General features: G+C 42.2%; 2 protein-coding genes across 32 annotated transcripts in view; one reads left to right on the top strand and one right to left on the bottom strand.

Moving 5' to 3' along the window:
- MAJIN (membrane anchored junction protein) overlaps window positions 1–15,390 on the bottom strand; it is a 172,536-nt gene that overhangs the window by 21,808 nt on the left and 135,338 nt on the right. For 2 of the 28 annotated variants that reach the window (XM_079984013.1, XM_079983996.1), the window contains exons 1-2: window positions 4,827–5,000; window positions 4,389–4,506 (exon numbers count right to left, since the gene is read on the bottom strand). The exons of 2 other annotated variants lie outside the window; for them this stretch is intronic. Coding sequence is in view for 2 of the 26 variants with exons in the window: in XM_079984010.1 (XP_079840136.1) it covers window positions 4,133–4,241 (109 nt within the window). In the remaining 24 variants the exon portion in view is untranslated. 24 more of the 28 variants (XM_079983993.1, XM_079984006.1, XM_079983990.1 and 21 more) reach the window with 19 other exon arrangements.
- SLC12A7 (solute carrier family 12 member 7) overlaps window positions 1–15,390 on the top strand; it is a 137,144-nt gene that overhangs the window by 16,373 nt on the left and 105,381 nt on the right. The window lies entirely within an intron of this gene.

Below are 15,390 nucleotides of genomic sequence, written 5' to 3'. Positions count from 1 at the left end.
GAGGTCTGTTCTTACTGTTCTTAACCTGAAGCAACACTTTAGCTAATGGGGCCTCCCATTGCCGCCGCACGATTTTTGTTCTCGTCCTGAGGTAAAGTTCTTAACCTGAGGTACAATTTCTGGGTTAGCGGAGTCTGTAACCTGAAGCGTATGTAACCTGAAGCGTATGCAACCCGAGGTACCACTGTATTTGGAAGTGGAGTGTGAAAGCACAGTGCTTTTTTACTGGGGGTACACAGAGGTACGCATACCCCTAAACATTTTGTGAACCTTCGTGCTTTTGTCCATTTACTGTATTTATTTTTCCTGATTTGAACTATAAAAGGGTGATTTTCTTGAGTCAAAATGAGAGTACCCCTAAACATTTTTTTAAAGTAAAAAAGCACTCAGTTCCAGCACCTCTCCGATGGGCACCATTGCCATGAGTTCCAGAACACCTCTTTTTCTAGAAAAATAGTACTATACAGTAGTACCTCGGGTTAAATACTTAATTCGTTCCGGAGGCCCGTTCTTAATCTGAAACTGTTCTTAACCTGAAGCACCACTTTAGCTAATGGGGCCTCCTGCTGCCGCTGCGCTGCTGGAGCACGATTTCTCTTCTCACCCTGAAGCAAAGTTCTTAACCTGAAGCACTATTTCTGGGTTAGCGGAGTCTGTAACCTGAAGCGTCTGTAACCCGAGGTACCACTGTATATATAAACACAAGAGGCAAAAAAGAGGCTAAGAGCATCCCCTCACACCTTTTAATCTGGCTGCCCCATAGTGTCAGATTTAGGGCATTGTAGGCAGTTCCAGCACTTAGGGTGCCAAGCTGAAGGGGTGCAAAACAACAACATTTATATGGGCACCTACTAAGAATATTCCTAAAAAAGCAACTGTACTGAAAGGAATTATTGTGGAAATAATAAAGATTTTTTTTTGGGGGGGGGGGGTTGTCCTGCCTCAGGGCACCATATTACCAAAGTTTGGCCCTGCTCCCTGCCTGTCCAACTTACGACAGCACTCTTAAAAAAACACCAAACTGCACTCTTAACAAAACACCAAACAGTTAGTTGTTGTTGTTGTTGTTGTTGTTTGTTTTTTTAACAACAAGCTACTCAAATGGCAATAAGTTTGTGAGGGGAAATGGTGTTTATGGGTTTTCTTCATCAGCTTTCCCTCCACATGTATAAAGATCTCCTCGTTCTGGAAATAATATATATTATTCAGAATTTAAACAAAACATATTATCTTAAAACATATCATCCTTGATTCCCCCCCCCCCATAAAATGACCCACCCTCCCCTCAGCTCCAATCTCTGGTTTCTCTACAAATGCTATTCTCTGCATGTTACAAAACTGCATGTTACAAAACTGTATAAATCCTTGATTTATCTGACTGGTTATTGTCAATAAAAAGTTTGTGAGTGTTTATTCAAAACCTGCCAAGGAGTCCAATTCAGTTTGTTGTTTCTTTAAATACTTTGTAAAAGAATGAATGAATGAATGAATGAATGAGTTTATTACGGTCATAGACCAGAGAAACATGGAACAACAATAGTTTACAAAGGGAGCAATGGTGTCAATCTAAAAAAAAAAAAAAAAAAAAAAAAAAAAAAATTGTAAAATTATACATAAAAAGCAACACACATGCACACACACACACACACACACACACATATACACATTTATGCACTGCAATATATGTATAGGCTTAAAAGATAAGGGGGCTTATCCAGGGGTCAAGTCTTTTACTTTTTTACAGCTAATGCCCTCCGCTTGATCGCAGCCGCAGAAAATTTGGCCACTTTCAGTGTTACTTCTGGGTTTTTATCTCCTAGTAGGATTTTCAGCCGCTGAAGTTCAGATCGACCTGGAAATTTCTGAACGATGGGGGAGATAAACAGTGACCTAATATCCCCGTAAAGGTCGCAGTGTAGCAACACATGTGAAGCCGTTTCCACCTCTTTCAGACCACATGGGCAAACTCGTTCAGCATAGGGTTTGCCCTCGTATCTGCCCTTTAGTAAGGCAGATGGCAGTACATCAAATCTGGTAAGGGTAAACGCCCGCCTGTATTTTGCGATTTGTAGATCCAGCAAATATGGTGTTAGATTAAACCCTTTTCCATAATCTTGGATAGCTGGATATTTATCTATCTTGCTCATATGATCCTGAAGCTCTGCATCTCCTATTCGCTGGCTCACCATCCTTTTAGCCTTTTCAAAACCTGAGGCTATAAGTTCTTGTGAGGAAAGCCCCAGGCCCTTCAATTTTTCATAAAGCGACACTCTCCATTTAGACTGAAACGGGTCTAATAGAGTCAATGGAGCCACTCCCACTGGAAAAAATATAAGTTTTAGCCAGAGGTGAATCTTCAAGATCCATATCCTGGCATTAATAGAGAGTTGACCTACCTCCAGCCTAATGGCTGCGTTGGAAACGCAGGTAGGTAACCCTAGTAGGGAGCGGTAAAATTTAGTTTGTACAGATTCCAGGGACTTAAGTTTTTGACAATTAAATATCTGGGTGCCATACATCAGTTGTGGAAGTATTTTTGCGACAAAGACCTGGGAGGCAGCAGGAACATATTGACCTCCTTTTCTGTAGAAGAATCTTATGATAGCTCTAGAAGATCTTTGCGCATTTACAATGGAATTCTTAATCTGATGGCACCAAGATCCCTTCTCATCAAAGGTTATTCCAAGGTATCTAAAAGATGTTACTTGCTCAATAGGTTGGTTATTAATTTTCCATTTATGTCGGAGTTTTCTCTTGGAGAACACCATAATTTTTGATTTAGTGTAATTTATTATTAGGTCTTCAGCTTCGCAATACTCTGTAAGAGCTCGTAAAAGTTTTCTTAGGCCCACACAAGAGAAGGAAATAAGTGCCGCATCATCTGCGTACAGAAGGGCTGGAATTGGTATATTATTTAGGTTTGGGGGGTGAGTACTTGCTTCCTCCATCTTTCCGACTAAAGAGTTTATATAGAAATTAAATAGAATAGGGGCAAGAACACAGCCTTGCTTGACACCATGGAAACTTTGGATTTCCTTTGATAGGTTCCCATAACGGTCGCATCTAACACGGATCCGAGTATTTTCATGTAATCTACGGATGAGAAGCAAAAGACGTCTGTCGATGTTTGTGGCATTTAATTTTTCCCAAAGTCTGTGCCGGGGTATCAAATCGAAAGCTGATTTGAAGTCTATAAAGGCTACATAGAGGGAGCCTCCTTTCTTTGAGGTGTATTTCTCCACTAGATGTTGCAATACCAGTCCTTGGTCTAGAGTTGATCTATGTGCCCTGAAACCAGCCTGGGCTTCCTTAAGGATGTGCTCCCGTTCCAGCCAGTCCGCAAACTTTTCACGTAAGTGAGTTGCATAGAGTTTGCTGATGATGCTTAAGAGACTGATTGGTCTATAATTGGCTGGATCAAGTTTACAGCCTTTCTTGAATATGGGAACGATGATTGCCAATCCCCAGTCCTCTGGTATTATTGCTGTTTGATCTATGCTGGTGAATAGGCTGGCAAGGACTGGTGCCCACCAGTCAATATTGGCTTTAAGAAGCTCAGGAGAGATATTATCTGCTCCCGGGGCTTTTCTGTGTTTGAGTGCCTGAATAAGCCTCCTGACCTCCGCAACCGACACCGGAGGCCACTCGTCACCTGCCTCACACTGTGTTAGTGGCTGTGTCAAAGGCAGAGCTGAATATGAAGATTGGAAAAATGCCTCCCATGTCCCTGCAGGTATAGTATACTCCACTTCTGAGGAGGTAGATCGCACTCCATTTGCTACCATTCTCCAGAAGGTGGCCGAGTCTCTCTCTCTGGATGCATCTATTAGGCATTTCCATTCTCTTTTCTGTGCCAGGAGTTTTTTGTTTTTGATCAGGATTTTATAATTTCGTTTATCTTCAAACCAGACCGTGGGGAGTTGGGGTAAGTTGGCAGATCTATAATTTTTGTATTTTTGTTTCTTTAAATACTTTGTAAAAGGTTCCCATTCATCTTTAAAGTCACAGTTATCCTTGTCCCATAGTTTATGTGTCAATTTTGCCAATTCCCTTGGAATATATTTTGGAGTCGCAAAAGAACACGAAGCCAGTTTTCAGATATTTTCATCGTCAACCTTTTTTACACGCACACCCGTTGTCCTTTTTAGAACGACTTTTCCCTCCCTACTTGTTTTAAAACTGACCCTTCTTTGGAGACCTTTCTGGTCTCTGATCAGCCTGAGGCAACTGAGCCTGAGCATGTGGGAGGGAAAGGCATAAAGTTACGGGATAAGGCTTTGTAACTGAAGAGTAACCTCTCAGAACATATCTTCAAGCTCCCAATTTAATATAAAAGAACAAGAAAGCACAGCGGTCTCCTAATTTGTGGGGGTGGGGAAAGCACCCACTAAGTTGCTGCTACATGTCTCCTCCTGGGAAGCTGTCCTTTTCCACAATTAGCTTCCTTCGTCCATTAACATTTCTTTCCAGTTTGTCAACACTGAGGGGAAAATAAGCAGAGGAGAACTGAATACAGTGGTGCCTCGCAAGACGAAAAGAATCCGTTCCGCGATTCTTTTCGTCTAGCGGTTTTTTCGTCTTGCGAAGCAAGCCCATTGACGGCTTAGCGGATTAGCGCTATTAGCGGTTTAGCGGCTTATCGGATAAGCGGCTTAGCGGCTTAGAAAAAGGGGAAAAAAGGGGGGGGAACCGGCAGGAACTCGCAAGACATTTTCGTCTTGCAAAGCAAGCCCATAGGAAATTTGTTTTGTGAAGCACCTCCAAAACGGAAAACTCTTTCGTCTAGCGAGTTTTCCACCTTGCGAGGCATTCGTCTTGCGGGGCACCACTGTACACGTGTCAATAAAAGGAGTATAGATGGAGGATTCGCAAAAGCAACATGTCCGCTGTGTTGTGTGTGTGAGAGAGAGAGAGAACAGGACAATGAGGAAGGCCTGTGTTGCAACTCCCTCCTCAGATCCTCTTCCTCCTCTTTTCCTTTTGCCCCTGCCGCCATTTTGTCCTCACAAAATTAGGCCTTCCGTTGTTTTTATGCCTTTCGTTGTACAGCTCCCCCTGCTGGAGCTCTGAGCAGATGCCGGAATAGTTTCCGGTGACTTCTAAACTTGGCAGGCAAAACAATGGCAGGCAAAAAGTAACATTTTCACCTCAGGTTGCAAGGAATTGGCCCCTGCTGGCAAGAGTAAGGGTTCCCTCAGCAAAGGCCTTAAACCATGGGTAGGCAAACTAAGGCCCGGGGGCCGGATCCAGCCCAATCGCCTTCTAAATCCAGCCCGTGGACAGTCCGGGAATTAGTGTGTTTTTATATGAGTAGAATGTGTCCTTTTATTTAAAATGCATCTCTGGGTTATTTGTGGGGCATAGGAATTCATTCATTTTTTTTCTCTTCAAAATATAGTCTGGCCCCCCCACAAGGTCTGAGGGACAGTGGACTGGCCCCCTGCTGAAAAAGTTTGCTGACCCCTGCCTTAAACCTTCCCGTTTTCTTCTTAAAAACCTTAACCTTTGTGCAAGGAACCCACACAGTTACATGCTGCCCTTTGAAATAATTTCTGCCCGTTCTGTACCTAAACAGCTAGTTCTGGAGCATACGCCTGCTTTCTCAAAAAGACAGTTGAGGAACCAACAAGGGCAACCCACATTAGATTTCAAACTGACCTCCAATCTCAGTCTTCGATTTAATATGGGGAGAGTTATACTACTAAAAATTGTGACTGTGACCCCTGCCCCCCCAAAAAAGCCTGTCAAAGCCCATAGGCCCCCTATTGTGGTCTGTCAGCTGCTTGATTGCCCTATTCTTATTTTTCCAGTTCCAGGCAGGCAGTACAAACTGGAAAGTCACTCAGCTCTACCTGAACTCAAAGCAGGCCATGGTACTTGGCTGGTCTGCATTTGGCTTGATGCAAAGGGGAGAAGGCTTTTCTTGTGTAGAAAAGGAAATTTCAGGAGGTGCAGCTGCTCCACACCTGTAAATGTCAGGCTGTGCCTGCCACTGATCCCTTTTCAAAACCGTCAACCTAGGTATTTGCCAGCTTTTCAGGATTATAAATTTGTGCAAATGGATCAATGCGTGGGGGTGGAGAACAAAAATAAGTATTTGTGACTTACAAAGTGTGTGTGCAGATGTGTGTAAGTTTAGCAGTGGCAGAAGTGCAATCATGCAGGACACTTCAAAGCCTTATAATGTTCAATTTGAGGACAGTTTTCCTTCCTTCCTCAGCTGGAATATATAGTTGGTCAGTGTTGATCTATGTGCAGGGCCTGAGCCAATTGCCTCTTTTCCTTCCCGCTTAAAAGGCTCTGCACTGATGACTTTTGGGAACCACACTTGCAATTATCTCCCCAAATCTAGCTCAGGCAATACCTGTTAATCCAGTTTGCGCCAGCAATCCTCTAATTGCCCAGCCCTTGTGTCAATCACAAAGCCTCCTACCTTGAAGTGTTTTTTTCCAGGAGCTTAAAAAAAAGTTTGAATTGTTTTATATAGCATCCAACAGATTTGACCAGATAAACATGGTAAGAATTTATGGGGAGGGGGACGGGATTATAGGGGATATATTGTCCGGGACACAAGGGCAAAGGGCAATGAGGGAAACACAATCTGCTTTTAATTTAGATACAGTTGTGTTGTTTTAGTTTACAAGGCAAGGGAGAGGTGAGAAAGGAAGAAATGCAACTATTGACATTGGTTAGACTTGTTTCTCATGTATCAGCTGGGAATCTCCCAACACACTTTGTGAATGGGCGTGGGTCGGTGTGCTGTTCAAAGCAAGAAGTAAAAAAATCCTGCTTTGGTATGCTTCTTTAGGCCTTGAGATTTGTTTTTGTATGTTCCACACTTCAGCTTAAATACAGGAGATTTACTGTGACAAGAATTGGGACCAAACTAGAGATGGTGATGGAACATACATTTAATACATTTTTATGCACATTTAATTAAATATATAAAGAGGAGGAACTATCTGATATTAGAAGAAAAAAAATGCATGTGGACAAAGGCTGAAGAACAAATCACATTATCTGTGGTACTCTTTCCCTGTTCGCTTTTTGTAGTGTGTGGGGCCTTTGCCCTCTCTCTTTAAGAGATATAACTGATATGTAATAGAAACACCCCTCTCCTCCTTGGGGGTGGTTCCCTCCTTAGTCAACTGGGAACCAGTTGGAATCATAATTATTTGAGGGAAAGAAATGTGTTCCAAATGTGCTTTAAAGGTATCATGTGTGGATGCTACAGTTTACTTTGGCTCCAGCGCTCTCCCACTGATGGTTTTTGAATCCACGTTGAAAAGCTATGCTAATAGTTTCTTGACAAGTACTGCTGTCTGATGCATTTCCATCAAACCAGCTTCAATCTGAAAGGAAATATTAAGCCAAATTCACTCTGCAGTTAGACTTAGGTGTGTACCTTTGAGGCAGCTGTTGGACATGCACAGATAATGGTGCATGCACAGATGACAACTGAACGAATAGCATGAGACATGTACAGTGAGTGGTACCTCGGGTTACATACTAACCCAGAAATAGTGCTTCAGGTTAAGAACTTTGCTTCAGGATGAGAACAGAAATTGTGCTCTGGTGGTGCGGCGGCAACAGGAGGCCCCATTAGCTAAAGTGGTGCTTCAGGTTAAGAACAGTTTCAGGTTAAGAACAGACCTCCGGAATGAATTAAGTACTTAACAGGAGGTACCACTGTAATGTGCATTTGGTGAAGTCATCCCCGCCCCCTCTGATCTGTACAACGGCATGCATATGTGATTTGAAATGCAGCAGAGGGAGGCAACCTCACTGCATTTTATGCTGTGAATGCATTAGTCTTGCCCGTGTGGCTGTTATGCTGAGTTTTGGTCTGCTGTCCAGCAATAAATACTATTGAAGCTTTCCTGAGTCCTGTTGCTTCCTGACATTAGGGCACACCCATTACACGGTTTCCTCACACAGTGAGTACCTTTCCCGAAACATGAGATCCTACACCTTTTTCCTCATCAGGGCTTTGAAATCAGTAGTGAGACCAATTATCAGAAATGTACCCGGCAGGAAGAGATCAACATCCCTGGCTGTGCACTCTTTTTACTCAATAAGGCCCTTGCATTATAACTAGAGAGGTCTTCAGCAGCCATCACATCTAATTCATTCCCCCCTCCTTAACATTATTAACCCTAATCCAAGGCAGTCTCCCATTCAGTTTCTCATGCGGTTTCTCCCATTTCTTTCTCATGCAGGCACAAGACTTTTGGCAAAAAAAAGGCTGGCAACCTTATAGCTGATCAAAAAGTTGGCGACCTTACACCAGGACAGACCTAGACAGGTTTAACTTCAGTAAGCCTTAACACCGGTAAATGCTGTTCTGTAAGCCTTAACACCGGTAAATGCTGTTCTGTCCTCTGTTGTAACCAGTGTTATGTTTCTGGAAAAAGAGGTGCTGGAACTCACCACGAATGCCGCCCTTGTTCTTCTTTAATGGCAATGGCACCCACCAGATAAGTTCTGGAACTGAGTTCTGCTGAGTTGCAGCTGAAAAATAGCCCTGGTTGTAACTCTTTTTTTAAAAAAAAAAAAGACCACAACAGTAAATCTACTTGTGTAGTTGCTTGTTTACTTGCATTATAACACTTCCATGATATATCAGCACTGAATATTTTTATGTTATTTTACTTTAGAATGCAGTGTTATACATTGTTCCTGTTATTTGTGTGTGTGTGTGTGTGTGTGTGTGTGTGTGTGTGTTAGCACAAATTTACTGGCCAGAGTGCTGTGGACTTTAATTGGTACTTTAATAGCTACCTAGATCTAAACAAGTTTTTACTCCTTCAGATTCCTATCTAAATATTTCATAAAGTGGGCAGACAGCCAGCAATGGAGCATGTAAAACACTTTGTCCTGTCTGGCATTAAACTTACTTAGAACATGCCTTTTAATTTATGCCTCTTCTTTCCCCTGGCATGTTTGATATTTCTTATTCAGTCATTATTGCTAATCTTCCGTGTTTTACAAATTCAAATTAAGAATGATTGAAAATCCTGTACTTTGGCTTGGTTTTACGCATGCATGTTGATCACACAACAGGATGCAAAATGCTTAGGGCACAACTACTCATCTTCATTCCCAACAGACTAAGTTCTTGAATGCCAACTTTTTCCCTGCCCAAAGTTCTGTCTGAAAACATTCAGCAGGTTTAACTGTTCCTGGCATACAGATGCAGTGATAAGAAGAACCTTGCCTGCTGAAGTTCTAAAGCAACCCATATTCCTAACATTAATCTGCTTTTTGAAGAACAGTGTTTTCAAAACATTTGAAACTTGGGGCACAATACTCCTGCATTAAAATCAGAAACATATTATGCAGATATTTTCTCAGGTCAATACTCAGACAACTGAGAGGGCATCTTTTATTTTTTATTTCTTCTTTTCTTTTGTGCCTTCTACTCTCTCCCTCTGCAAAGTCAGCTAGGTTTCAGGGATGTCCTTGTGTTTTCTGGGCAATGATGATGTAGAATAATGTACAATTATTCTACAAATAATTATAGCTCAGGCTGCTGGAGGATCATGGATCATCTTTATTCTGTCTGCCATGATGCTTTCATTACACACAGAGTGCCAGATAGGGTCAGAGGCAATCAGGTGGTTTATATGGTTCAAAAACATTGCTATAAATATAATTCAAAACTACATCTTCTTTTCAACACCTTGCTAAATTCTCCCCCAAAATATTTAGCACTTCCTCAGTTTCACATTTTCGGTGCTTTTGGCACCAACACTAGACAGCCACAGTTGGAAGTATTTATGCTTCTAAAAGCTTTATCTAACAGCTGTATGCTGCCTTAAGAAAGTTTTGCCTCAAATGCACATTAAATATGTTTCTCATGAAACTGACTGTACACAGCCTCCTTTTTATTCTGCTACAGCAGTTTCTGTTGAGTCATTTTGTTTTACACGATCGTTATTAACACAGATATGTCTCAGGACAAGTTAAATGTCCAAGATTCTTTAAGTCAAGTCTTGGCAAGTATGCTCAACTTCAAGAAAAGCATTTCTGCCTTTTTCTGGTATTCGAACAACCTGTCCTGGGGATATCTTGAGGGATTTGAAAAGCAGATTTGTACAACTTTGCTTTCTCATGGTGGATGGGAAAGCTGATTCACCGACTTTTAGAAATGAGCAATGTGGCTCGGAGAGGAAGAGATGGGGATGATAGAGGAGGAATGTTAAATATAAAAAGTAGGTGGGAAGCCACAGGCACGGGAAGGTCACCAAGCAGCTTAACAGCAAAGGAGTCACCTTGTGGTATTATATAAACTTTACAAGCAGTTATTTGACAAGTACGGGAACAACTAGATTTCAAAGCCTGATGGTTATCTTTGTGCAACTATACACAACCTCTGCCATAAAACATTACTGAGAGAACAAATCCAGAGATAGCACATTGCCCTCACCTTCCCTCTCCACCATTCTTCCCTTAGAGCAGCAGTTATTTAATCTTACATTAAAATAGGACTGCCTTGCAAAAATCAGGAGTATTTGCTGTGGTGGGAAATCTTCATTTTCAGCATCTTTGGTAAAACATTTAGCCTCATAATGGAACCTGAAGGACTTACCATAGAATAACTTCAAAATCCAGCAACATTTACCTTGAGATATGTTGTTGTGAGAAGGGGATAGAAAATAATATATTGACACTGTTTCCCAAGCACATACCCTTATCATGTAAACTAAAGACAAAATGCATCAATTCCTGCAGGTATTTTTTTATTAAAGACCTGGGGAATAATGATGGAACTTAATGAACTGCACTTTAATTTCTGTGGAGATAGTGCAGGGTAGGATTGTGAAACATATTGTCCAAAACTAGTTTGAAGTCCATACTGTGATATCGTTTTCATAATTTTAGACCTAGCAATATATCTTGAATTGTGTGTGTGTGTGTCTGGGCTATGCAAAAATCACAATGTGGGAAAAACCTTGAAGCTAGCCAATGCCTCTACAGTAGCACTATCCTTATTTCAAACATTGTGGTTAATAATAATAATAATAATAATATTTATACCCCGCCCATCTGGCTGGGTTTCCCCAGCCACTCTGGGTGGCTTACAGAACATATAAAAACATAGTAAAACATCAAACATTAAAAACTTCCCAATACAGGGAAGTTTTAGATGTCTTTAGATGTCTTCTAAAAGTATTGATATATCACAGTGTTTAGCTGGTAATATAAAAAGGTAAAGGGAACCCTGAAAATTAAGTCCAGTCGTGAACGACTCTGGGGTTGCGGCGCTCATCTTGCTTTACTGGCCGAGGGAGCTGACGTTTGTCCGCAGATAGTTTTTCCAGGTCATGTGGCCAGCATGAGTAAGCTGCTTCTGGCGAAACCAGAGCAGCGCACAGAAATGCCGTTTACCTTCCCGCTGGAGCGGTACCTATTTATCTACTTACACTTTGACATGCTTTCAAACTGCAGGAGCTGGGACCGAGCAACGGGAGCTCACCCCATTGTGGGGATTCGAACCACCAACCTTCCGATTGGCAAGCCCTAGGCTCAGTGGTTTAGAGTGACCACAGCGCCACCTGCGTCCCTTAGCTGGTAATATACTGTACTGCAATGTTGAAAACCAGATATTGCTCAGCTCTAGTGCAGGTCTTGGGCAAGGACTCTGAATGTGGGCATTGTAGTCAAATACTTTATCTATTGTTGTAAGCCACTTTGAGTACAGTATTTTAATAGAAAAGTGGAGTATACATGCTACATCTAATCTCATTTAACTTTCTGTCCGAGAGCAGAGGTTGATAATGGTGGTATCATGGCTGCTGGCTGAAGTTCTTTTTGTTTGGCTGAATATTTGCTTATAGGATATTTCATCAGTGGGAACCAAGGGCAGGAGATGGTCTCCTGATAGCTAAGGAATAAGTCCCCAGCTTATGGGATGAGATATCTCTCAGAGTTTAAAGAAAGTGATAACCCTCCAGCCGAGGAATGGGGACAGAGAAACAGCAAATACATGCATGCATACATACATACATACCAGCTGGAGTTTTAATTGTCTTAAATAAGGAAGGAGCCAAGAGTTTCTAGCTGGGAATAACTTAGAACAGTGAGTGCAGCTGCAAAGGGATGTAAGTTCCTTGCTGGTGATCTACTACTTGCTGTAGGAATGCTCGTTTGCTTCCACTATGCTGTGCCACTATAATTGTAAACAAAACAAATATTACAAAGACACCATCAGTCTCCAGTGTCAGGTCTTGCTGAACTGACCTGCATTAATTTTTTTTTAAAAAAAATACATCCACATTTGATATACTATAACCCAGCCCTAGACACATTTCTGCAAGGTGGCCTGTGAGGGCCTGGTCCCTTACAGATGGCCCAGGACCCCTATCTGCATATCTAGCTTCCATTAAAGAAAAGAGTACATATGTACTCATTTTACACAGAGTTACGGGAGGAAATATGTAAGCAGTAGCCTCCCAGTTGCCCTTTCAGAGAGGAATAGCTGCAATAGGGCTCTGGAGCTGGTTCTTGTTCTGAATCACTTTATTGACTGAACTCATTATCACATGCCTGTTTCATAACCTTCTCTTCCTTGACCCTTTCCTCCTTGTTTGCTTCCCCTCCACCAATGTCAGCAATGGCAAGTGAAAACTAAGGGCAAGAAATCTCAGTAAGGCCTACACAATTTTGCGGCTGTACAGTGGTACCTCAGGTTACATACGCTTCAGCTTCAGGTTACAGACTCCGCTAACCCAGAAACAGTGCTTCAGGTTAAGAACTTTGCTTCAGGATGAGAACAGAAATTGTGCTCCAGCGGCGCAGCAGCAGCAGGAGGCCCCATTAGCTAAAGTGGTGCTTCAGGTTAAGAACAGTTTCTGGTTAAGAATGGACCTCCGGAATGAATTAAGTAGTTAACCCGAGGTACCACTGTATTCTCTGTTTAATTTGGGGAAATTGTCTCAAGGATGGATTAGGAACATAGCTGTCAACCTTCCCTTTCTTTGCAGGAAATTCCCTTATTCCAGCGCTGTTTCTCGCTGCTTCCCGCTGCTATCCCGCATTGTTAGATATCCCGTAGACTGTCCCCAGGACAGGTGAGGCTGCTAATCCCTTATTTTTGAGGCTGCTGATCCCTTATTTTCAAATCTGAAAGTTGACAGCTATGGTTAGGAACAGTGGCGAAGATGCATGCTGCGCTACCGGGGGCGGAGAGCAGGCGGGGGCATGGCTGGTGCCCCCCGGGGGCGTGATGCCACCAGCAGGGGTGTGGAGCGTGTTCTGGTGGTGTGGCACCCAACGTGCAGGGGGGCACGGCATGCGTCGCTCCCTCTGCACCCCCATTCCTCTGTCAGTGGTTAGGAAGGTGGTGTAGTGGGGTGGCAGCAAGAGCGTAGCCAGGAGGAGAAAAAGAAGCGCCCTGCTTCTCTACGTTGGACTGCTTGTAAATTATTCCTTACAAAACTTACTGCAACATGTCTATAGAGTGTGTCCCTGAGTTTTATTTTCTCCAGCCTGTCCCATATTTTGCCCAACTAAAGGTGGCAACCCTAGATGTAGTTAATGAGAAGCAATAGGATTCTGCAATAAAATGTTGCCGTATATTCTCTGTCCTAGTAGTAGGAGTGCTTGTGTTCAGGGTCTCAGCCAGCCATGCCACCCCCACCTCTTCCTGCCTCTCCTTTTCAGTTTCTCTTTGCCAAATGACTCTCAACACTTTGTGGCTACTAAAACATGCCCAGTCCTTCCTGAGCCATTATTTGAGGACAGGTGCCCTTGAGGGGTGGGGTATAAAAGGATTTTTGGTACTTTGGAAACCTCAATATCCCCCTGAGCCTGATAGAGAGTCTCCTGTTCTCAGGGCCCTATTTTCGCTTCAGTCTTGTTCACATTCACCACTTGAGTTTGCTGTTAAAAGGAATGATATAAAAACATGATGAATCATGGGTCACACCGGGGGGGGGGGGCTTAGTGAGTGCCATATTACATCAGAAGCAGAAAGTCACTGAGTTTATGCAAATTTCTTTTACAAATGAATAACCATGATCAAGCCCTTTTCCTCCAAGAGGGCATAATGCTCAAGCAGGTTTAAACCTCAGAATCTCTCATTGTAGAAAAAGTACAATACTGTATTGTGCTGTTCTAAAGGACTGAATGGGGCATAACACCCAATTTGTCTTATTCCCTTCTTTTCACTGCAGTAAAAGAAACTACAGTAAAGGGACAAGTGCAAAAAAGGACAAGTGCAAAAAACGAGCCAAGGACAAGTTCTGTCTCAATGTGAAAATTGAAAATAGGTGATAAGCAGAGCTGGCCCACCCATGAGGCAAGGTGAGGGGACCACCTCAGGCAGCAGGGTCCACAAGGGCAGAAGATCATGACATTGATCTTGATCTTCCCATGCCCCTTCTGCCCTGGCAGGAAAGGAGCTGTCATTTTGGGGTCTCCCTCAGGTGCCAAAAATGTATCAGGCTGACCCTAGTGATAAGAGTTCCCCTGGGCATGCGCAGAACATTTTTCTTATTACACTCTAAAAACACATACCTATTTGCTTCACATCTGGTGTTATGGGAAGCATGTGGTTTTCAGGTAGGTAGAATTGTGACATCACTAAGTAATTAAAGCCCCGGTTAATATACATTTATCCTCTACACATACAATTCTACCTCCCAACATCTTTTGCCTCTCAAACATCTCTTGAGAGAGGTTACACACAAATAACGTCTCCCTAGACGATTGGTGGCATATCATGTTACAAACAATTAAAATATGTACATTAGCATCACAAATGCCAAAAGCACGTTTTTACATTTCACATGTCTTCAATTTGTACTTTTTGTAGTCACATAGCAGACACACATGCTAACCTGTAAGGAATTTTTAAATTTTCTCTGTTAATTGAAAACCTGTACTCCTTTATCCAAAGGAATTCAGAACGACATATTTCCCACTTCTACATTATTGTAATTCCTCCACTGTTTAGAGACCTCTCAGTTATCTAACATGTAGGTGGGTGGAACATTTTTACTGCCTTTAATGAGGTTGTGGTTCTATGTGTTCAAAGTGCAAACACTGTTTTGTCAGATTATTGCTAGACTGGGAAAACACACCCTAACTTTGAATTAAATCAGTTAGTGCTTACCCTAGAACCTCCTTGATGAGCACTTGAACACCTGGCGTATAGAAGATAATTAAATTAATAAGTTAAGTAACTCTAAACATAATGGACATATATATATTGCTATTTCACATTGAATTAGGAATTAGAAATAATTTGACTGAGGGTAATTGTAAACACACAAAATATGTTTAAGGTTTAGTGTTATCACAAGTAGGACCTGCAACAAAATATTGCTGTGTAGAGTGCTCATATTCAACCTCCTCTCCCTCCCTTGCCCCTCCTTCCTTCCCTCT

Source organism: Podarcis cretensis (genome assembly GCF_951804945.1).
Source record: "Podarcis cretensis genome assembly, chromosome: 7".
In the NCBI taxonomy this organism is placed as follows: Eukaryota; Metazoa; Chordata; class Lepidosauria; order Squamata; family Lacertidae; genus Podarcis; species Podarcis cretensis.
The sequence above is the reverse complement of the archived record's forward strand: the minus strand, read 5'-3'. Positions and strand labels throughout refer to the sequence as shown.